This window comes from Thunnus albacares, chromosome 7 (assembly GCF_914725855.1).
Source record: "Thunnus albacares chromosome 7, fThuAlb1.1, whole genome shotgun sequence".
In the NCBI taxonomy this organism is placed as follows: domain Eukaryota; kingdom Metazoa; phylum Chordata; class Actinopteri; order Scombriformes; family Scombridae; genus Thunnus; species Thunnus albacares.
In genome coordinates this window covers 4477302-4499560 of record NC_058112.1, presented here as the reverse complement: position 1 = coordinate 4499560, position 22259 = coordinate 4477302, and the positions used below count along the sequence as shown (strand labels likewise).

At 39.9% G+C, this 22259-nt stretch overlaps 2 protein-coding genes across 4 annotated transcripts in view; one reads left to right on the top strand and one right to left on the bottom strand.

Annotated features, from left to right (window-relative positions):
* Positions 1 to 8158, top strand: part of cpne2 (copine II) — a 47965-nt gene extending 39807 nt beyond the window's left edge. For both annotated transcript variants that reach the window (XM_044357532.1, XM_044357531.1), the window contains 2 exons: positions 998 to 1234; positions 6768 to 8158. In XM_044357532.1, coding sequence (XP_044213467.1) covers positions 998 to 1234; positions 6768 to 6875 — 345 coding nt within the window. In that variant the 3' untranslated portion in view covers positions 6876 to 8158. The remainder of the gene's footprint in view (positions 1 to 997; positions 1235 to 6767) is intronic.
* Positions 8159 to 11414: 3256 nt separating this feature from the next.
* Positions 11415 to 20965, bottom strand: psme3ip1 (proteasome activator subunit 3 interacting protein 1). Of its 2 annotated transcripts, XM_044357546.1 has the most exons (8): positions 20861 to 20965; positions 18293 to 18429; positions 18082 to 18180; positions 16971 to 17092; positions 13849 to 13988; positions 13123 to 13205; positions 12319 to 12525; positions 11415 to 11848 (listed from the first exon to the last, which is right to left on the bottom strand). In XM_044357546.1, the coding sequence occupies exons 2-8, from the start codon at positions 18417 to 18419 to the stop codon at positions 11844 to 11846; spliced, it is 783 nt and encodes a 260-aa protein (XP_044213481.1). In that variant the 5' UTR covers positions 18420 to 18429; positions 20861 to 20965; the 3' UTR covers positions 11415 to 11843. The 2 variants fall into 2 exon arrangements, with proteins under 2 accessions (XP_044213481.1, XP_044213480.1); XM_044357545.1 differs by lacking the exon at positions 11415 to 11848 and having other exon boundaries at positions 12228 to 12525.
* Positions 20966 to 22259: the final 1294 nt, after the last annotated feature.

Genomic DNA, 22259 nt, shown 5'->3' with positions numbered 1-22259 from the left:
TCCAAACCAGATAAAGTTAGCGACTAGCTGGTGAAATGGAGCATTTAGCTGCTATTGAGGCAGATATTTCTGTCAGTAGTTGTCAGAGACCAAAACAGAGCTAAAAAAAGTGTGTGAATATTGGTCTTAACTTCATCAGGTGGCCATAAACATGACTGTAAATTAAAGCTAATGTTGCTCCATGTCTCCTAAAATAGCATTCTCTCTCTTACACTAACATCTATTCAAGTGTATTTTTCTCTACAGGATATGGTCCCCTAAAAGTGGTTTATTTATCATTTGTGTATGGTTGTTATTTTATAAATAAAAATGACAGAGAAGAGACAGGATGAGAGCCATCTGTCTGTGCAATTTCATCTCCAGACTTGGCCATGAAACATTCTCCCTTTTTTTTCCAGTTTAGATAGACACAAATTTTCCTACTTATCGGATAATTCAGTGACCCTTTGTGTCCTGTGTGGATTCATTATGTTTTTCCACTCATTTAGTCAGATTTGTGCTTTAATTTGTCATCCATATGTTGAATGAACAACAAAAGTCATAAACACGTATTGATTGCAACATGCTCAGTTTTTCCATCTTATCCAAAATGCTGATCCCTTTTCCTCCTGATCCACTGTTTGTTCTTCCTTTCTCTTCTCAGATTAATTTCTTATACAGTCATTCATCAGTCTCTTTCTTGTGTTCATCTCTAGATTCTTTTTTCTCTTTTTTTTCCCTCTGTCAATTATATCCAGGAGCAGATGGTGTGCTTTGTTATATGAATGGAGCCCAACATGCTGTAATGCAGAAAAGCTTTCATTCTGGTTCTATTTTTCTCTCCCTCATGCAGTGTTGTCCAGTTCTCTGTTTCCTTCTCCTCGAATCATTTCATGTCACTCTGCATAATCCTCATAACTGTAATTGATTTACCCAGTAACAACACAGCAAAGCTCAAGTTAAAGTCCCGCTGTCTCTTATTTTCTCTCTCTCCTACCAACCTTTTGCCCCTCTGCAGCAGTACTTCACTCTCCTCATTATAACAGACGGTGTCATCAGCGATATGGACGAGACACGTCATGCCATCGTACAGGCATCTAAGCTACCTATGTCCATCATCATCATTGGCGTGGGCAACGCAGACTTTGCAGCCATGGAGTTCTTAGATGGAGACGCCAGTGTTTTGAGGTCCAACACAGGAGAGGAGGCTGTTCGGGACATTGTGCAGTTCGTTCCCTTTAGGGATTTCCGTAATGTGAGTATTGGTCTCAAGCTGTTAGAAAATGGATACCAGGGGGATGACACGCATCTGCATACATTTTAAAAAAAAAAAAAAAAAAAAAGAAAGAAAAGAAGTAGAACTGCTTCAAGTACTAAATGGTTGAGGTGTGCTCAGTTTAGATTGGTGCCAGGTAAGTTGTTAAGTCTTTGACTACATACTTCAATTATACATACATACATACATTAAAATTCTTTTTAGACTTATTGCACTGTGTCTTAAATACACACATACATTACAGTACTATTTATATAAAAACTTAGCATAAAAAGTAAGGAAATTTGTGTTTGGTAGATTATTTCTTTGTTGTAACAATGCTTCTTGGCAAGAAATCTTATATTGTTGGAAAGCCTGTTTATTCCCCTTTTAAATGATGCCACATTTGTAAGGAGCATGCATTTGTGGGATGAGCAGCAGAGCTGAGTATGTGGGTTGCACCCATGAAAAATTTGCCAAATCTTCTCTGCCAATGCCAAACAGTTTATTCTGCCATTGATTCTTGTTTGGTGGATTGGATGATTGAAGTTTGAAGAAACAAGACATATTGGCAATTTAAAAAATTTATTCATTTAACAAACAGGAGCTCAGTAGCGTTTGGAAGAACCATACACAGCCACAACAGCCTGGCACCTCCTCCTCATACTGGTCACACACTGCTGTGGGATGGCATCCCATTCTTCAACCAGCATTTGTCGCAAGTCAGCCAATGTAGTTGTGTTGGTCACTCTGGCACGAATAGCACGCCCAAGCTGATCCCACAAGTTTTCAATGGGGTTGAGGTCAGGACTGCTGGCAGGCCATTCCATCCTCTCCACTCCCAAATTCTTGAGGTAGTCTCTGATAAACCCCGCTCGGTGGGGGCGAGCATTGTCATCTTGGAGGATAGAGTTCGGTCCCAGACTGTGGAGATATGAGATTGCCACTGGTTGCAGAATCTCATCTTGATATTTCTGTACATTGAGATTGCCTCCAATGATGACAAGCCTCGTTTTTCCCGTGAGGGAGATGCCGCCCCACACCATCACATTGCCTCCACCAAAAAATGTTACTCTATCGGTGCAGCAATCAGCATAGCGTTCTCTGCGTCTTCTCCACACTTTAACCGCATGATCCAACTGCTGTAGGCAGAATTTGGAGTCATTGCTGAACATAACATTCCTCCACATGTTCAGGTTCCAGTGCACGTGTTGCCGACCCCAGCAGAAACGGGCCTGACGGTGAAGGGCAGTCATGGCAGGCCTCCTGGCAGCCCTATGAGACCGGAGATTGGCTGCATACAGTCTGTTCCGGATTGTCTGGGCAGAGAGCCGTCGGTCATATCGTCCTGCAAACCTTGACTGTAAATCTGTAAAAGACAGCCTACAGTACTTAAGTACTGACAGGGTGAGGAAACGGTCTTCTTGGGGTGTCGTCTTCTTGGGACACCCACTTCACAGCCTGTCACTGACATTCCATTATGGAACTTGGCCATCACTTTGGAGATGGTACTAGGGCTCACTCCAAATAATGCCGTAACTTGGTTTTGCGGAACAGCAGCTTGAAGTTGCCCTATCGCACGGGCCCTATCCAGATCAGTCAAACGTGGCATGCCGATTCTTGGAGCAGACACCTACTGACCACTGTAGCAGGGCCCATGCTCACAGGTGCAAGCAAACAGCAAAATAAACTGTTTGGCATTGGCAGAGAAGATTTGGCAAATTTTTCATGGGTGCAACCCACATACACAGCTCTGCTGCTCATCCCACAAATGCATGTTCCTTACAAAAGTGGCACCATTTAAAAGGGAAATAAACAGACTTTCCAACAGTATAAGATTTATTGCCAAGAAGCATTGTTACAACAAAGAAATAATCTACCAAACACAAATTTCCTTACTTTTTATGCTAAGTTTATATACAGACACGTAGAAAAAGTCCAGTCTAAGGTATCCTTGTTCGCTCAAATGGCCGTAGCTATCCTCAAATCATGTATGAGCGTCACAGTAGCTGTTCAGATCATTTATTGGTTCTTTTGCTGCGCTGAACTCCTTCAAAACGTGTTTCTATAGCAGAAAAGTGCTCTTCCATCGAAATGAACTGAATTAAAGCCACTGAAAACTTGGATTCAAAGCAATTAAAGTATAATGTAAAACATATATTTATTAGAAGCTTAATACTCATCTAATCCATTTCATCAGGACTGTGTGGATATGATTTTGATCAGATGTGATTGACAGTGGCCTGGCAACTTTAGCAAACAACCTCACAACTGTCATCAGATTCTGATTCAAATGTTGCTACATAGTGACTGCTGCATGCAAATACACATTTTTGTCAGTTCCTGTTCATTTCAAACCAGTGACAAGAGTTCAGACAAAACAACACAGACAGAAATAATCAAAACTGATGTAAGCTTGGCAGACACTTGAGTTCATGTAGGATCCTATCACCAGTAGTGAGCATAAATGTGTTTCTATCCAGTGATGTTTCTCAGTCAAAGTCCCAGAGGTGAAAGAATTTGTTATATCCTTCACTTAGGTAAATATCAATGCCATAATTAAAAGTATTTAAATTTATTTTAGTAAAAGTAGAATATTTACATCACAATGCACTTCAATATTTGAATGTTTCCTTTTGAAGTGATACATGAAAATAATGTTGTACGCACAGCCTTAATCTCTAAAAAGTATTTGTGTTTCTTGTTTTCTCAATGCTCCATGTTTAAGTTTAAACCATGAAGCGGAAATAATCTATATTTTTACGATAATGGATCAAATGACTAACTCTGACTGACTGTGTAGGTTCTCTCAGCTCTACAGAAAGCAAACAAGCTCTAAAAATCCTTTTGCAGACAGTTAGCAACTAGCTGGTGAACATAGTGGAGCTTTTAGCAGCTAAAGAGTCAAATATTTCCCTCAGGAGTTAGTGGAGACCAAAACAGTATAAACTCTTGAGAAATTGAAGTGCTCAAAAATGAGCACTTAACATTTTTAATTCAGTAACACACTTGAACTTTATAACTCTTAAGTGTCGAAATATGTTGAAACATGAATACTCAGAACATACACAATACTGTCCCTTCACCATGAAGAGACTTTCTGGTGGATCAGCCACAGAGTTTAATCTGCAGAGTCAGTTTGACTCCATCTTAGTTCTGCAGTGGAGGCATTACCTAATGACATGATGTCATGCTGTCTGAGTGTGAATGTGTTACCAAATGGCAGCCTGTTGCTGCTCAGATTGTAGCTACTCACACACCACAACATGCAGGGTCTGCTAGATGAGTATAGTTGCTTGCTTATCTCAGACTCAACAGAGACACTGTGAGCATGTGTGTGTGATGTGATGTGCTGATGAGCATACTTGGAGGCAAAAAGTGTTCATGTGAGTGTTCATACATGTGTGCCGTAGGTAAGCACACAGGTTAATTAGAGTGTGTACGTTTGTGCACTCGCTGCATTTTTGTTTTGTTTTCTTGTCATTTTTGTATAGTGTGTGTGTGTGTGTGTGTATGTGTGGGCTGGTGGGGGGCGAGCTGACTTCCTCTGTAGTGGGAGGAACAGACAGTGTTGGCTGGCTTCACTCCAGTTTGTTGGTGGGAGGGTGAGAGTGAGAGACAGCAACAGACAGAATAGAGAAGAAGAGGGAGGCATGAAGCTGAGACAGACGAAACGTAATAATGAGAATGATCTGAAATGATGAGCTGTTGATAACTTCTTTTACAAAGTATTATCTTCATAAAGTTGGTATAGTTGTGGTGATTAGATACTCCGAATGTTAGTAGCTGTTGTAAGAGAATTCATCTAATTTATGACACGAAAACAGAGACCAAGCACAGTGAGTTGAGTCTTCTGCACGGTTTCTATTTAAATCAGAAAGGCCAATATATCAGCAGATATTAGTTAATTACAGATATATTGGTATTGTTGTAAATATGTCTGTCCATAAGTAACAAGAAATGTCAGTACAGAAATGCTTAAGAAAGATTTGTTTCTTTCATTTAAAAATAGTGTTGCTGTTATACAGACGGGTGACAAATTAAAGGAAAAACTGTTACAGGTCTGAATGCTTGGCCCCTACAGTGGGGGGATCTGGTGGCTCTGTTATGCTTTGGGGGGCATTTTGCTGACATGGTTTGGGTCCACTTGTCCCCTTAGAGGGAAGGGTCACCGTGAATCAATACAAAGTTGTTCTGAGTGATCACCTTTATCCCTAAACATTTCTATCCTGATGGGAGTGGTCTCTTCCAGGATGACAATGCCCCAATTCACAGGGAACAAGGGGTCACTGAATGGTTTGATGAGTATGAAAATGATGTGAATCATATGCTATGACTTTCGCAGTCACTAGATCTCAACCCAGTTGGAAGATTTTGGACTGACGTGTTAGACAGCGCTCTCCACCACCATCATTAAAACACCGAATGAGGGAATATCTTTTTGAAGAATGGTGTTCATCCCTCCTCTTTCAAAAAGATGTTCCCTCATTTGATGATGGTGGTGGAGAGCGCTGTCTAACACATCAGTCCAAAATCTCCCATAGCTGTCCAAACAAGTCATTCAGGGGGGGTTGTGGCGCTCAAAAAATCTATTCACCATTTTACAACTGTTCCTTTTCCCATGATTGTGTGCGGTAAAAATGCTTTTTGGGCCCCTTTAGGACCCGGCAGTTGTAATTACACAGTTTGGCTACTGTATCAAATTGGCTTCAAAGCCTGGCGCACTTCCTGGGGGCTTGGCGCTACTGAGCTACTTTATAGGAATGAGCGGGGCCCCACCTCCGACACTGTATCCAGTTCTCTTCATACATCTATGGATCAAACACATCAGACAAAAACAAAATATGAAGAAGCCTTCTGTCCTCTCAGGTTTACTGTCAAAGAAGTGGGATAACCTCAGGAACCTGGGATAACTGTGTCTTTTCTGTGTAAAAGCACTTTGGCAAAAGTTAACTTTTAGCATTTTTCATTTTCACAGCAGAAGCATGCACAAATTTTTTTTTTTTTAAAAAAAAGCACTATATGTTCTAGATATAATCTCATGAAATACAACTTAGCCACATAGTAAGTGGACACCTGAACATTACAATCAAATGATTGCCTGCTGGCTTTCTACAACATTTTGGAACCAGGCTGCAGGGATTTGCTGCCATTCAGCCACAAGAGCATTAGTGAGATCCAACAGTGGTATTGGGTGCAGTTTGAGTTGCAATTCATCCCTGAGGTCCGGGTTCTGTACAAGTGCAGTCAAGCTCTTCTGCACTAAACTGGGAAACACGTTTCTTTAAGGACCTGGCTTTGTGCACAAGGGTGTCATGCTGAAAAGGAAAGAGCCGTCCACAAACTGTTGCTGCAAAGTTGGAATCACTGTTGATCTTTCAGTGGATATAAGGGGCCTGACCCAAATCATGACTACACTGGAAAAGTCAAAGCAGGGCCAAACTAGTATTTCAGTCTTTTTAAGCCTTTGTTTTGCTCCATGCTTTTGTTTCTGTAAAGGTTAATGTGCTTTCTTGTTCTCTTTCTCTGTCAGGCACCCAAGGAGACCCTCGCCAAGTCAGTCCTGGCCGAGCTGCCTCAGCAGGTCACCCAATACTTTAAACAGCGGAATCTACCACCCGCCAACACAGCACCGGAGTGAAATGACCTGAAGACAGTAGCCCACATGCTGTACAATAGCCCAACAAAACCTTTCTTCTCTTTTACGGCAGAAAGTGTGTGTATATAAACTGTGAACAAAAAAGAGTTGCGGAGAAAAAAAATTTGAAGAAATCCCTGCCATTATGTTCGCAAAGTTTTTACTGGTTAAAGAATGTTAGATCAATATCCAGTGTGAATCCATCAGAAGTGATATTTTGTGTTTGTTGAAGCTTTCCAGAGCTGTGATGATAATGTTTATGAGGCTTTGCATGTCCACAGTGATGGCAGGTGTCTCCAAATGATATGAATATGCAGGTGAAACACTGGTCTGTTTTTAGAGGACTGAAAAAAACCTTGATTAATCAGGGTGTAGATTTTTTTTTTTTTGCTTTTTGCATGTGTGTGTCTTGTGATTGATACCATGTGATACATACAACTCTTTGGTGTGCACCCCCCCCCCCAAGCCGAAATATATCAGTGGTTGAATCCCCTTCCCGTTCGTCGTATGGATCCTCTTCAGGCAGCAGATCAGATGAAGGCTGTTTGCTTTTGTGCTCACGTGTTGCAGACTCACAGACTGAACCTGAACACAGCACTATTTCTTCACCCCTGCTCCTTCGTCAGGGGAGGTTTTCATTTTAAAGTTTTGGTCACCAGTCGTCTTCAGAGGCGGGTTTAATGCTCCACTATGCTTATTTGATTCAAGAGGACGGAATCAGATGGAGGACGAGGCTGCAATGGCAGCTGTAGCACTAACACAGGATAGATGTGGGATACTGTGTGAACTCATTTGGCAGTACTGCTGTTAAATATGGGGCCATTTTGCTAGCTTTTGCAAAATTATTGTATTTCTTATGACTTCAGTTCATCCTGCATGTTGCCAATATCTACTCACTGTTTACAAACTGATGCTGATGATCACAAACGCATGATTTATTTTTTTTCAAATGATGTATTTATCGAGATTTTGTAAATATTTGAATGAGTTCTGTTTAAAGAGAAGGAAGTGTTATATAAAAGAATAGCAAAGAAATATCAGAGAAGGCTGTTACTGTGAGTTTACCCGAGTGGAAGCAGAAGAGGAGTTTCTGATATGCATATATATCGAATGTATATTTATATGATGCTGTTCATGTTTCTGACATGTTTTTAATGTACTTTTTATGCAGTGCGGAGTTGTGTACTTATACTACTACGTGTATTGCTGTGCATCTTTGTACTAAATGTGTTGCTATTCATTTTATAATATTGTGTCTTTGTCCATACTCAGGTTAATAAACTGAACGAAATGTCTCATGTCCTCTGTGTCTGTGGATGTAAGAGAAGAAATAGAGGGGTGGGTGGTGAAAAAAAACCTGCTCGCACCAGGTCTGTTTTTAAGTCCACATGACTCAGCTCTCATTTTTTTGGTGACTGAAAAGATCAACACAGCTGGTTAATCAGAGTGAACAGAGCAAATTCAGCTTATACAAAATGTGGCATTTAAGAAACTTAATTTAAGAAATTTAAGAAAATTCAGTCCACATTTCATCCTCATCACACTTCCAACATTTTTAGGCAGTATGTGGATTTCTTGTTCTGGTTTAGTGCTGCTGCCTTTGGCACAACCCATCTTCAACAAGCTGTAATAATTGTCAGATTGGAAAAAAAAAAACATGGCTGCTGGGGACTGATTTTCATCTTAAATGCTTGTGTTTGGTGCCTCAAAGCTCAAATCCTGAACTGATATTTTCTTTTTTGTATGTTGGTTATATTATTTGTTGTCATAGCAACTACTTTCACAGCTACACCAGTGGTACAGAGCTTTATCTGTCGGTTAAACTGAGAAACCCACAACGGCTGCCTAAATGATGTCAGTGAACTGTCCTCAGACAAACTGAAATGCTTGTTACTGGCCACAAACACAAGATAAATTTATCTTCTAGACTCATGAGTACACTGTTTACAAAGGCTTAGACTCCCTCTCAAACCTTGAGCCACACAGTTACAAAGAGAATTACAAACAGACTGCCTATGTTGTTTAATGATACTGCCAGACTTAACACTTTGATATCATCTCACCTGGACTGCCAACCAGTTTTTTTCCATCTCAATCAGTGAACTGAACTCAGCTTCAGATGCACAATTCTCCTGCCAAGGTTTTAATAGGGACTGAACAGACATCCAAGAATCCAATTACACAAATTAGTTCTGATCTAGTGCAATTTTACACATTAATTTTATGGCCCATGTAGGTCTCGCTCCAAGATACATCTCAAATCTTACAAGCCCTAACAAACTGGCAGAGCCATCTATAGGTGTTTGTGAAGAATCAGCAATTTTTACAAGCATTCATCTGTCCCACCCTATGTAAGAGGCTTAGAGAGGAAAATCAAGAGGCATCTTTCAAACCTGTTAAAACTAACTTGAAGAAAGGTTTTGTATGATGTATTTTGTACTTCAGTACTTAAGCCCACTGAGCTGGAACAGTATTATTATTGTTGCCTCACATACTTAGGCCTGGTGGGTGGAGTCAGGTTGTCAGCTCACCTGGACTGACAGGCTAGTCTACACAAGGCAGGCAGACAGTCAGACACCCCCCCCCCCCTCTTGTGTTTTTGTCCTTCGTTGAATTTTGCTTTACATTAATGAAATGTTTAGTCTACAGAGGTCAGAATTAGGCGTGTTGCAGCACCAATACCTGTCATACTGTCCCTATGCACTGTCACATAAATGCTTTCTTTAAGCTTTACCGCATACAAGACACACTGCTTGTGGCGCATACTCAGTACTTTCTTCTTCTTCTTCTTCTTTTTTTTTTTTTTTTTTACAGTATCTTCCTCATCCAGTCGTTCCCACCCAGGCTTTAAGATCCCAACGGGTCCCAAACCTGTTAAAACTAACTTGAAGAAAGGTTTTGTATGATGTATTTTGTACTTCAGTACTTAAGCCCACTGAGCTGGAACAGTATTATTATTGTTGCCTCACATACTTAGGCCTGGTGGGTGGAGTCTGGTTGTCAGTCAGGTTTTTTTTCCTGAGGGATCAATACATGTTTTCTGACTAGTCTCTCACTTTGCCTTTTGCGCTGTGCAGTACTGGATACTTTAACCTCTTCTTGCCGCCAATCCTTCAGATGAAACAAATGAAATGGAAGAATCGTTGATGCTCAATCATAATTTCTGCCCACATGGACCATTTAAAGATAGATTCAGTTTTTCCAATCTGTCTTAAAACAACAGTCAGGAGCCTGAATGGACACTGAAATAGGTTTTTCTTGCTGTAATTATTCCTCCTGTTCATACTGATTATTAGAAGATCCCTTCATAATGCACTTTCAATATAAGTGTGGGGATAAAATCCACAGCCTTGTTTTTGTTTAAAATGTATTCATAGGTTTATCTGAAGGTAATGAGGTTTCAGTCATCCAAATGAGCCATATCAGGTGGATATCATTCAGAGTTCACATTCATTTTTTTTTCGGACCAAATCCCATCTTTTTGTGACTATCCTTCCACTGCAGCTCAACAGGAAAACACAGAAGGGGAATTTGATACAAAAAAGTAATTTTGGAAGATATCTACTTTATTTGTCTGACTCAGACTGCTGAAGCTTTGTATTAACTTCAGATAAACTTTTAAATAAACTTTTGCATGAATAAAGGACTGTGGATTTTGTTACCCGTCACTTACCTTCAAAGTGCCTGATTAAGGAAGGGATCTTCTAATGGTCAGTATAATAAATAATAATAATGATAATGCATTTTATTTTTACCGCATTTTCATTCATAGTGAAACTCAAAGTGCTACAGTATAAATAACATAGAACACACAATATAAAGAAAATAGTAATGAATTAAGATGAAAAAGGCTTCCTGAATGGAAAAATTTTTAGGCTTTTTTTTTTTTTTTTTTTAAGAGTTTAGGGTCTGTGCTGCCCTCAGATGAATCTGGTGTGGAGTGCCAATAAGGAGAGCTTCAGTTTTGCTGCTGTTTAACTGGAGTAAATTTGTGTTCATCCAGTGCTTTATCTCCTGATGCATGACATGGCTGCAGAAGGACTTTTTGATGTACAGCTGGGTATCATCAGCATAGTGATGAAAAGACATCCCACGTCTGCTGATAACATGTCCAAGGGGGAGCATGTACAGGGTAAACAGGAAAGGGCTGAGAACCGATCCTTATGGAACACCACAGGTGAGAGGGACAATCTAGACCTGCATCCTTCCAGTGAGTCCTTACAGAAAGGTACGGCAGGAATGATTACAGCGAGCGAAGCCTGTTTCAATGTTCTTGTGGGCACCTGACTATTGTTTTAAGACAGACTTAAAAAATCGTGAACCTAACCTTTAAGAGGTCAGATGTAGACTTCATCACAATCCGAAGCGGCTAAGAACCACTAACCCAAGGAAGTGGTATCTGCTGGTGCCTAATGAGTACCAGACCGAAAAAGGTTGAATTAATGCACTGTTTACAATATATAATTGCTTCCTGATATTTAAAAAAATGTCAGTCTCATTACCCTGCAAATAAAAGCTCTTTGTGACACAGTAAAGACACAGTACAAGGGAAAGCTCTTTATTTCTCTTTGCTCAGACTTTGACCAACAAAACAAAGCTCCAACGCCTGAGACAGCAGCAAACAGTCCAGCATCTCTCAACGATGTGACTTTGAAACAAACTACTGTTGAGAAAACACATTACATCACACAAATAATATGTTCAAAATAATTCAGACTTTGCATTTAACCCGAGGAGAGCGAGAAGCGTCCTGCCCCGGCTCTCTCTCTCCGCTCTCCTCTGCTGCTCATAGCTAAAAAAGGTGTGAGTCATGTGACACAGTCTAAGCAGTCTCTTCCTTGCTCCACAGCTGTCAATCACTGTTCCCTCAGCCAAAAGCACAGCTTGCAGTCGCTGTGGCTTGGGTTGGGAGGGGGGTGTAGGGGGGGCGGGATGTCGTCGGGGTAGGCAGTGCGGGATTGGTTGCTCGGCTTAAACTGCGTGAGATGTGATTGAGGGAAGGAAGGGTGGAGGTGTCATGTTTGAGTGCCACAATAGCAAAACCACAAATAGATACACAGATTTAGTTCAGAATAGAGTTTAAAATTGGTTTTAATCTTACTGTTTATTAGGATTATATTACTGGGCTGAACTTTGTCTGGTGACAAAGAGCAACAGTTCAACTCACAGCTGTGAAAACAACAGGAATACTGAAAATGTTTGCTAGGTGTGTGTGTGTTTCTGTAGGCTGTTGTGTCTGTGTGTGTGTGTGTGTGTGTGTGTGTGTGTGTCTCTATATGTGTGTATGTCTGACCTTTTAATCTGTCTCTGTGTGTACATATCTTGTGTGAGGTTAGCTTTTCTGACTTTTGTGTGTGTGTGTGTGTGTAGATATGTATGCAGTTGTGTGTCTATCTGTAGGCCCTGTTGTGCCGGGGGTACGGCGACATGATTGCGTCCACGCTACCTTCGCTGTCCGAGCTGCTGTCAGAGTCGCTGCTGCCGGAATAAACCCAGAGTCCTGGTAAAACTCCAACACACACGGCTGCTGATGGCAGATGTAACACGCCTTGACCGGAGCTCAGGGGAGCCGGGGGGGTCTTCGCCGTCAGGCCAGGGACTGTTTGTTGATTTTCAGCTCCCCTTGCTTCTCCTCCTGCTCCTCCCTCCTGTTCTGAACAGCACAACAGACAGTCAGATTCAGAGTTTGTACATGCAGACATTGCCGTATCAGGCTCTTCTTAAAAAGGTCAGAGATGAAAATGCAGAGAGTAGGCAACTCAGTGGATTATCTAACCAATGAAAAAGAAAACCAGATTTGAGATTAGGCACTGGCCCTCAAACTGCCTTGGATGAAAAGTGGTATTAACAAGAGTGTGAAACAAGGTCAAGCCAACCCTGGGCTTTATGTAGACTCAGGTTTAGGCCTTTGTGTGAGTTTCTTTTCTTAGGTTTCTATTATGAGGCAGAGCTGCTTAAAATAAGAGTAAAAGTGGTTCCAATGAATCTACATCACACTTATACTATAAAAAAACGTTGGTTGCCCTTTTCAATAATAACTGATTCCAGCTTGTAGCAGAAGAAAAACACACAATCTTTGCTGCAGTGAGCTGTGTAGGAGTTTATGTTTTCCTGGTCTGATAGTTATATCATTTAGAAATTCAAGGAATTGTCAAAATGATGCACAACTCAAAATCTGAAAATCTGGAAAACAGCTGAAAACCCACTACAGAAAGATATTCCTCCTTTTAGGCCTCAGGCTGCAGCCCACCTGTGTGTCTGTCTCCGTTTCCTGTTGTTGCCGTTGTGATTTCCACCTTCTGTTTCTTACTGCTGTCTGACGACTGGGACGAACTGGTTGAGAGAACAAAGAGATTCTTAAGATGTAAAGCTGCTCTGATCAATATTTTCATATTAACAATGGGTCAAAGGATTACGTGCAATGCGAGTGGGGTCCACTGCAGTGACAAACCAACAGAGAATTATCAATTGACTCTGCAGTTCCCCTCAGCGCTACAGAGTTTTTGTTAGTTAGTGACTTTCAGCTCATTGTTTTAGTTCGGTCTCACTGCTCTTATCCGCGTCGCTTCCAGCTGCAGCTGGCTGCTGCTTTCAGCAAAAAAAATCCTCATACTTACACTTCCTTTCCAACGCTCAAGGACAGACTGATAAGGTTAGTAAATAATTGTTGGAAATAGTGGTACATTTAGGAGTTAATTTCCCTCCGCAGTTGGTGGACCAAAAAAAGAGCTAAAAGGAGAGTGAAAATTTGATTTATATTCATCAAGTGAACACAAACACGACTCCAAATGAATGCTAATGTGTGTCGTGTCTGCTGCATTTGTAAATAGGCAACTGCTTGCTAAAAAGTTCTCCATATGAGCTTTATAAGTTGATAAAATATTGATGTTGTTTACAGCTTGTTCTGCTGCCCCCAAGTGGCCAAAAAAAATGGAACACATGCAGGTTTAAAGGATGTGTGTCTGTGTGTACCTACCTGCGTCTCTTGACAGCTCCAGCCAATAAATGGGCCTGAGACAGGTGGCTGGTCCTTTGCTCCGCCCCTGAATGTTTAGGTGCTGACTTCTTTTCAGGCTCGGAGCGGCTGTCAGCGGACGCTTGCTTCGCTAGAGCACTGTGACAGTACAGAGTTAAGGTGAATGAGCCATAATGGAGCCTTGGAGAGAGAACACAGAGTGGTGCTCAGGGGCAGAAAGAAACAAACGACCCATTCAGCAGCGGTTCAACAAGTTGCAGCCTTTCCTCCCTTCAGGGGGAGCCATTACAGCTCTCCATCAGTGTGTTGGAAGAAGTGACACCGTTCTGACAGGCACAGAAAAGCACTCAGGCAGAGAGGTGGAGAGAGAGAAGGAGGGACAAGAGAGTGACACAGATAAAGAGCCTAAAACAAGACATAGCTCAGGGGACATGAAATAGGGTCGAGATGCAGTGACAGAGAAGCATTGGACAGGGAGACACACAAAGACAGAGCACTCAAGGTTCAAGACAAAAGGGACAGGTGGATGCGGATCAGCAGACACACCGTGGGACGTTAGATATGTGCGTGGTATAAATGAGCAGTTCTGAGTTTTCACTGCATTAACTGAGGTCTGCACCTGTGTGTGTGTGTGTGTGTGTGTATACGCGTGTGTGTGTGCATGTACTTTGTGTTCACAGCAGCAAATGACTGCTTTAAATCGTCACCGTAGTTACCAGCCTATGATACAGTTTCCACGACAACCCATTCTCTTCATCATCTGCAGATAAACCCGCCTGTCAGAAACCTGTCTGTCCGTAAAAACAAAGAGAGTGTGACACACAGGAACACATGAAACGCACAGAGAGCAACAAGCAACAAGAAAAACTACTGAACACATGGTCAAATGTGCACCATGGACATGCAAGAATTTCATATAGTAAGAGTATTTACACTTTGATGTGAAGCACAGTACCTATAGGTTATAAGAGTTCTGTATATATTTAGATGGTCTGATCAACAGACTGACCAACTGTTGACACAACGAGTCTTTCACTTAAACTAGTAACTGTATCAATGCAAATATGTCTGTTTTTCTGTATATGCTGTAATGTAGAGAAGAAACAAAGAGAACAGTCAGTGTCTGGATGACTCTGATGAAAGAAAAATGTCTACGGTTCTTTCATGGGCTAAATTCTGAGGTTACATAATGCAGTGATAGTACCGTTAAAACATGATGGGATTTGGCAAACAGAAAGGCTGACTGCAGACCTCCAAATTGCTACCCAGGCCTAAGGTTTGCTCAGCGCTTGCGCATATTGATAGCGGCTTCCTTTTGCCCAATCAGAGTTTAGAAGGCGGGATTAAGAACAGGGAATCTTCCTACTACATTCATGAAAAAAGCATGTGGATCAGCTGTACAAGCGTTTAAAGTCAACCTACAGAAATAAGAACTCATAGACTGACATATTTATTTGATCAATGTGATCAAAGAAACGTAGTTAATGTAGTTAACTGCTCCTAGCAACCGTTACCGCAGACTGGACTGGACAGACACATCACTTGCTACTGATTTGTTAGAGCAAAACAAAACAAAATAACAATACCTGAATGAATATTAAGCTACAACAAGAAGATAATTGACATTGGTTGTAATAATTTTGTCTTTCGGATAAAGATAGATACCTTCACTGTTTATAGGTGGGATGACTCATGTACAGCATGGCTCTGGTATCATACATGAGGATGGACACATGGATATGTAGAAGGTGTGTGTGTGTGTGTGTGTGTGTGTGTGTAATGATGCAGTGCCAGCAGGAGCTCGACTACATTGGAGATGTGCCTGTCTTTGCCAACACACATAAAGCTGCTTATCATACACGGACCAAGACACTCCCATATTAGCAGCATGCAAGCCCTTCAACTGTTGTAAACAGCATGAAGTGCACGAAATTACCAGCAAACAGCTTTACTGTTTAGCATAGAGAGATACACTGAAACACTTACTGAGAAAACTCTACACAATATACTGTATGGAGAAAACTACAGTCACACTCATCACAATGGACACTCGCTGTAGGACACCTGGCTCTGATCTATTACATTATGTCTGATTAGACATATTACTGTGTGTGTAAATCATGCTGTAAAATTCTCACAAGTTAAAAAAAAAAAAAAAAAAAATCAATCTGTCTTCTTTAATCGACTACCTAAATGTATGAGATAGTCGTTACAAGTGCAACAATAATTTATGACTCCTATCAACTTCTTTCAGTAGGAAGTATTAACTGCATCAGCACTAACAGGTCTGTGGCCCAGCTGATACCTCACAACAGTCGCCTGTCGCTGACACAAACAATAAAGTCACATTTTCACAACAGGGGTGAGTGAGCTAGAAAAGTAAAGCTGAAACCCAGCAGGGAATGTCTACAGAAAAGATACTGCACTGCAATACAAAAATGAAAATTCTCCTTTGTTTTAAAAGCATGCTGGTCAGTGGGGCAGCGTGCGGGTTGGCAGGTAATCTCAGCATCATTCAAATTATTGAGTTTTATTGTTTCTGGTCTGTATGATGATACATATTGTGTTAACAGGTTTATTTTAGTAAAAAACCAAAGATACCCCGTGCACAGCGATGCCTCTCTCCTGGGTGCCAGCTGATGCAGGGCAAATTACAGAAAATCAAAAAAGCATTTCAGCGCACACCAGGATAGATACTATTTTATATAATGAATGACTATTTCTATAAAATAGTGTCTATCCTAGTATCCTGGGGTGCACTGAAATGCTTTTTTGATTTTAATTTAATTTTAGCATTGGATTTGATGTGTATTCAGTTTGGGGAAGCATTGAATCTGACTGACTTGCTCTGGGGGCAGTTTGAGTGTTTACTTATCAGTTTGAATGGATACTTGTTTTGATATATTTTTTTCTCTATGACTTGTCTCTTCCAATTGTCATTTCATAAACAACAAAATAACAAAAGACAAATGAAGTGCTCATTACTTATTTTAAACCTGCAAAAATCTGTTATCGCTCACTAAAAGGGGAAATAAAAGATGAAAGGGAAAATAATCATTGAGTGATACTAACGGCTAATGAAAAGGTTTTCTTTAAAAATGAGCGCATAATAAAAAGGATATTCTGTATTCCAACAGCTCCTGCTTCTCCTCATCCCTGCGCTGCTTCTCCACCAGACTCTGTTGCCGGGAGACCTCGTCCAGGAAGCTGGTCTCATCATCGTCCAATCCCCTCACCATGTTCTCTGTCACCATGGAAACAAACATGCTCTCAACACATGGCGGTCGAATGATAAACTTCAGGGATGAAGATAGTAAAGCATGTGTGCTGTTAATAGATGTGTGATATTTATTGTTCATTTTGAACACTGCTGCCTTCAGAATTGTTTGGAAAAAAAAATGTTTTATGATTACTTGAAATAAATACGTGTGAGTTATTTCCCAATCCATCTCTTTACCAAAAACTATTAAAATGATAAAGGAAGAAAGGAAGGAATGATAGGATATGGTGTTGCATAGCTGCAAATCTGCAGTGAAATGCAGAAAAAACTTTCAACTAAGGATAACTTCTGAGCAGTGGCAAGAAAACTTTAAACAGATACCGTTGGCTATGAATATTTCTGTGATTATGTCGTGGTAGTAATTAAAATAAGCTGAACAAGATACCTAGAGCTACTCTACAATAGTAAAGTCTTTTGCTTAATGTGAAATAATAGATCATTTAGCCTCCTATTTAGCTGCCTGAAGAGTTATTAAATAAAATCACTTGAGAAGTTTAGAGGAGAGATGTCTTTGGTGAAACTGTTAACAGCTCAGACATGTGAAACGTAACAAGCGGCCCCAACTAGACACAGTTTTAGACAAGTATTTTAAGCATATAATATGATTTTTATGATGTAACTTCTAACCAAAGCTGTCAGATAAATGTAATGGAACAGAAAGTACAACATTTGCCTCTGAAATGTAGTGGAAAAGTACCATAAAATGTAAATACTCTAGAACAAATACAATACTTGAGTAAATGTAAATTGTTGTTGTGCCTCTATTATAAGTAATATATTTCTAAACCTATCCTTATCTGCAAAGTAAAGAGAAGTAGCTAAACACGTAATAAAACTGACATTTTGACATATCCTTGTCATGACTGCTGATCTTTATAACACTGAGCCACTAACTCAGCAGCAGAGGAAAAGTGACACTTATAACAAAGAGAAACCCAGAGACAAAGACCCACTGAATTTGAATTGCTCCTCAAACTCCTCTTGCTTCTTGTCTTTCTGCTCCTGAAGTCGCTCAAAGAGGGAACGTGGGTCATACTCCTCCTCTGGGGCGTCTGAGGAATACACAAACAAATACGTGGATGTGTGCACAGCTGTGTGTATTGTAGAGGTTTGGTGTGTTGTCTTCTTCTCTTTTGGGATCTGTGTTAATGTGTGTGTTCTTACTCTCTGGGTCATCAGGCTTTCTGACTTTCTCCCATTCCTCCTGTCTCTTCTTCCTCCTCTCATCAAGCTCTGCTTCCGAAACAAACTTCCTGCTGAGGTCGACGCCGGCTGTCCCTCCCCCTGCCATTACAACACACCTACACACGAACACACACGCTTTTTTTAAACTATGTTTTTTTACTCAAGAGTGGACACAGTGTCTTTCTGCTCTGCCCTTATAGACTACTAAGTGAGGAAGTCTGTAGTAGTGGTTTTCCTCCGGGGACCCACACAGACAATTTTCATGGATTCAACTGATTTATTCCTTTGCTATGTAGTCCTACGAGGGAATAAATCAATCTAATCCATTAAAACTCAACTTGTGTCCCCAGAGCAACACCATTTACAAAATCCTTTAAAACCACCGCTATCGACTACTGCACATTAATTACCTGTGAGTGTTAACTGCTCAAAACAACCCCAGACTACGATTCAGTGGTGCACAGGAAATAAAGTTTCAAAATCAACATGCCAACTCCCAATGGACAGGGTAATAACATGTTACTACTATATTCACCAATCAAACATGGGCTGCAACTAACAATTATTTTCATTAATGGTTAATATGACGATTATTTTCTCGATTAATCAATTAGTTGTTTGGTCCATAAAATGTCAGAAAATGGTGCAAATGTTGATCAATGTTTCCCAAAGGCCAAGGTGATGTCCTCAAATGTCTTGTTGTGTCCACAACCCACAGATATTCAGTTTACTGTCATTGAAGACTAAAGAAACCAGAACATATTCACATTTGAGAAGCTGGAATCAGAGAATTTGGACATCTTTTCTTAAAAAATGACTTCAAACAATTAATCGCTTAATTTAATAGCGTTGTTGCAGCTCTATCCAACATTAATTTGACTTTATAATGGTAATGTTTCAGTGATCAAAACATAAAAGCACAAGAAAGTAAGTAAAATAGCTTCTAAAAAGACTGATTGTTGCTGTAATGTCAGGTCACATGCATATCTTGCATATCTAGACAAAAATAAAATAATGAATCAATAAAACTTTCCTGACATTTGGATTTTTGCCACCATACTCTTAAATGTCTTCTGTTCAGTTTCTGTATGACTAAAATGAAATTCCTGTAAGCCATAGAAAACTTAAGCAGGGCTTCTCACTGAAACAAGCTGCACAATGTTGATAATGTCACAAATGCAATGTCAAAGGCAGTTAAATGCTGCACAGAAAGCGAGAGCTTTTCCCATATTTTTACAAAACAGATCCATGAATAATCTGGCAGCATGTATTTCCCATAAAATCACTACTTATATACAGACGGGTGACAAATTAAAGGAAAAAACAACATAAAGTATCTTAGCAAAGTGTTGGGCCACCATGTGCCACCAGAACAGCTTCAATGCTCCTTGGCAATTATTCTACAGTCTCTGAACTCTACTGGAGGGATGAACACCATTCTTCAAAAAGATATTCCCTCATTTGGTGTTTTGATGATGGTGGTGGAGAGCGCTGTCTAACAAGTCAGTCCAAAATCTCCCATAGGTGTTCAACTGGGTTGAGATCTGGTGACTGTGAAGCCATAACATATGATTCACATGATTTTCTCATCAAACCATTCAGTGACCCCTCATGCCCTGTGAATTGGTGCATCCTGGAAGAGACCACTCCCATCAGGATAGAAATGTTTCAGCATAGGATAAAGGTAATGACTCAGAACAACTTTGTATTGATTTGCAGTGACCCTTGCCTCTAAGGGGACAAGTGATCCCAAATCATGCCAGCAAAACACCCCCAAAGCATAACAGAGCCACCAGATACCCTCACTGTAGGGGCCAAGCATTCAGACCTGGACCAGATGTCCTTTAATTTGTCACCCGTCTGTATTTTCTCAGCAGGAGAAATGAATTACAAAAGATGAACCGAGGTCACATTCCTGAGAGGAGATGTTTTCACTTATGTTTCTAGTACTGTTATGTTTAAATATTAAAAGGCTAATCTGAAGTCAACATGTTAGGTTTTGGCTCTCCCTTGTGGCCACCTTTAATCATCACATGTAACTGAAGATATTAGCAATTTAACGAACTTCTCTTCAACGAAAACAGCTCAGGAACCCAGTAAGGATACCACAAACAATTTGTAATGAGGTGACGACAGGTGTCTGTTTAATAGATCTGAGCTTTTACCTTGTATCAGTTACCTTTCCAGCCGTACACTGCAACAATAACAACATTAGCCGCTTAAGAAGGCTAGCATTTAAAGATAGAGGACACACTCGGCTACCGACGTAACAATCAACCAATACAACAATCAATCTGCAATATAACAGTCAGATACATTGGTTATCTATTGCTGAGGTTCAGATAGTTGTTCTGTAAGGCTGTGGACACGCAGGTGCCTTTCTTGCTTGCTGCAAAACGGCTAACGTTAGCTTCATTAGCATCCAGGAAAGCTGTCAGTCCGCCATGTTAGAATATTAATACTTTCAGATGCTGAGCAGACTCGAACATCAACTTATGACTATTTCATATCAATATCACATAGAATAATTGTGACACTTGAACTTACCAAGCTCGGCTAGTCGATACTCCAAATCAATGACGTTTTGTGTCACTTTAAAAATGTCTCGTCGCGATTTCCGACGTGCGTCTTTAGTTCCGACTTTTCTTTCCGTTTTGACGCCACTTACGGAGCACAAAAAATGACATAAGCATAAACAAATGAATAAATGCAGGAATAAATGATTGAATAAATAAATAAGTTTAAAAAATGTTTTTTTTAATGGAAAAGGACATAATTAAATTAATATATTGGATTTATTTTCTACATTTCCATAAATAATTTACTCATTTACTACATTTCTACATTAATTTATTTCTGTATTTCTACATGTATTTATTTAATTATTCATTTCTGCATTTATTTATTTATTTATGCTTCTGTCATTTTTTGTGCCCCATAGCCACTGGCTCTTTGTCTTGGTAGAGTAGCAGGACATGCAGTACCTGCCATCTGCAGGAATACACTTTAAATGGGTTACCATTTAATATATTATATTCTTGGATGTGTATATGGGTAATTCTTCAACTATGGTCTGGGATTTTTTTTTGAAAATCTAACCATTTTTATAGAAATGTATTGATATGCTTTATTAATCCATTCTGATTGTGACAAAATACTTAAAATGATATATAATTTTGGCATTTCATTCTAACATTCAGGGGAAATAATCATTTCCATCACACAACATAACAGATTTTTTAAAACAAAATTACAGACATTCCAAAATATTTCAGGAAATCTGTCACACTGATCTGCCCCAATATATAAATTCATGAATTTTCAGGATTTTAAAGATAATTTTTCCCATTGTTTACATGGGAAACAATGTAAAACTGCATCAATGAAATCTTTCAGACATTTTTTCTTACAGTGCACAATTATTTTCAAATTCTGTAAATCTATTGTGACCATAATTGCTCAATTTTCAATAAAGCATTATTAGTGGGACTCTGTTATTTTTATACATTTTATGTAAAAATATGTGCTGTGATAGAAATTACATGGTGTGGCAGAAAAGACCAGATGTGGTGGAATGCAACAAACTACATGGGTGAACAGTGTTGTTTGTGACTATTTTACCTTTAACTGCTAACGGAAAATGTCCAGGTTCAGATCCCCTCATTACTATTAATTCAGAAGAGGCCTACAGTGACCAGAGCATGGCAATGTCTGTAAAAGTATTAATATTTACTGAGTTGGAGGGTAATACATACCAATAATGATCAGATGCATGTTCCTACCAATGCAGAGATCCAGCACAATATATTCATATTTCATAAAATGCTGTTAATCTACATATTTACATACACTATTCATGCCTACACAATTGTATTCAACATCTAGCTGATGGTAGATGTGGCAGTGAATATAACTAGTGGCTATAGGCAAGATTAGTGGCGCTAGA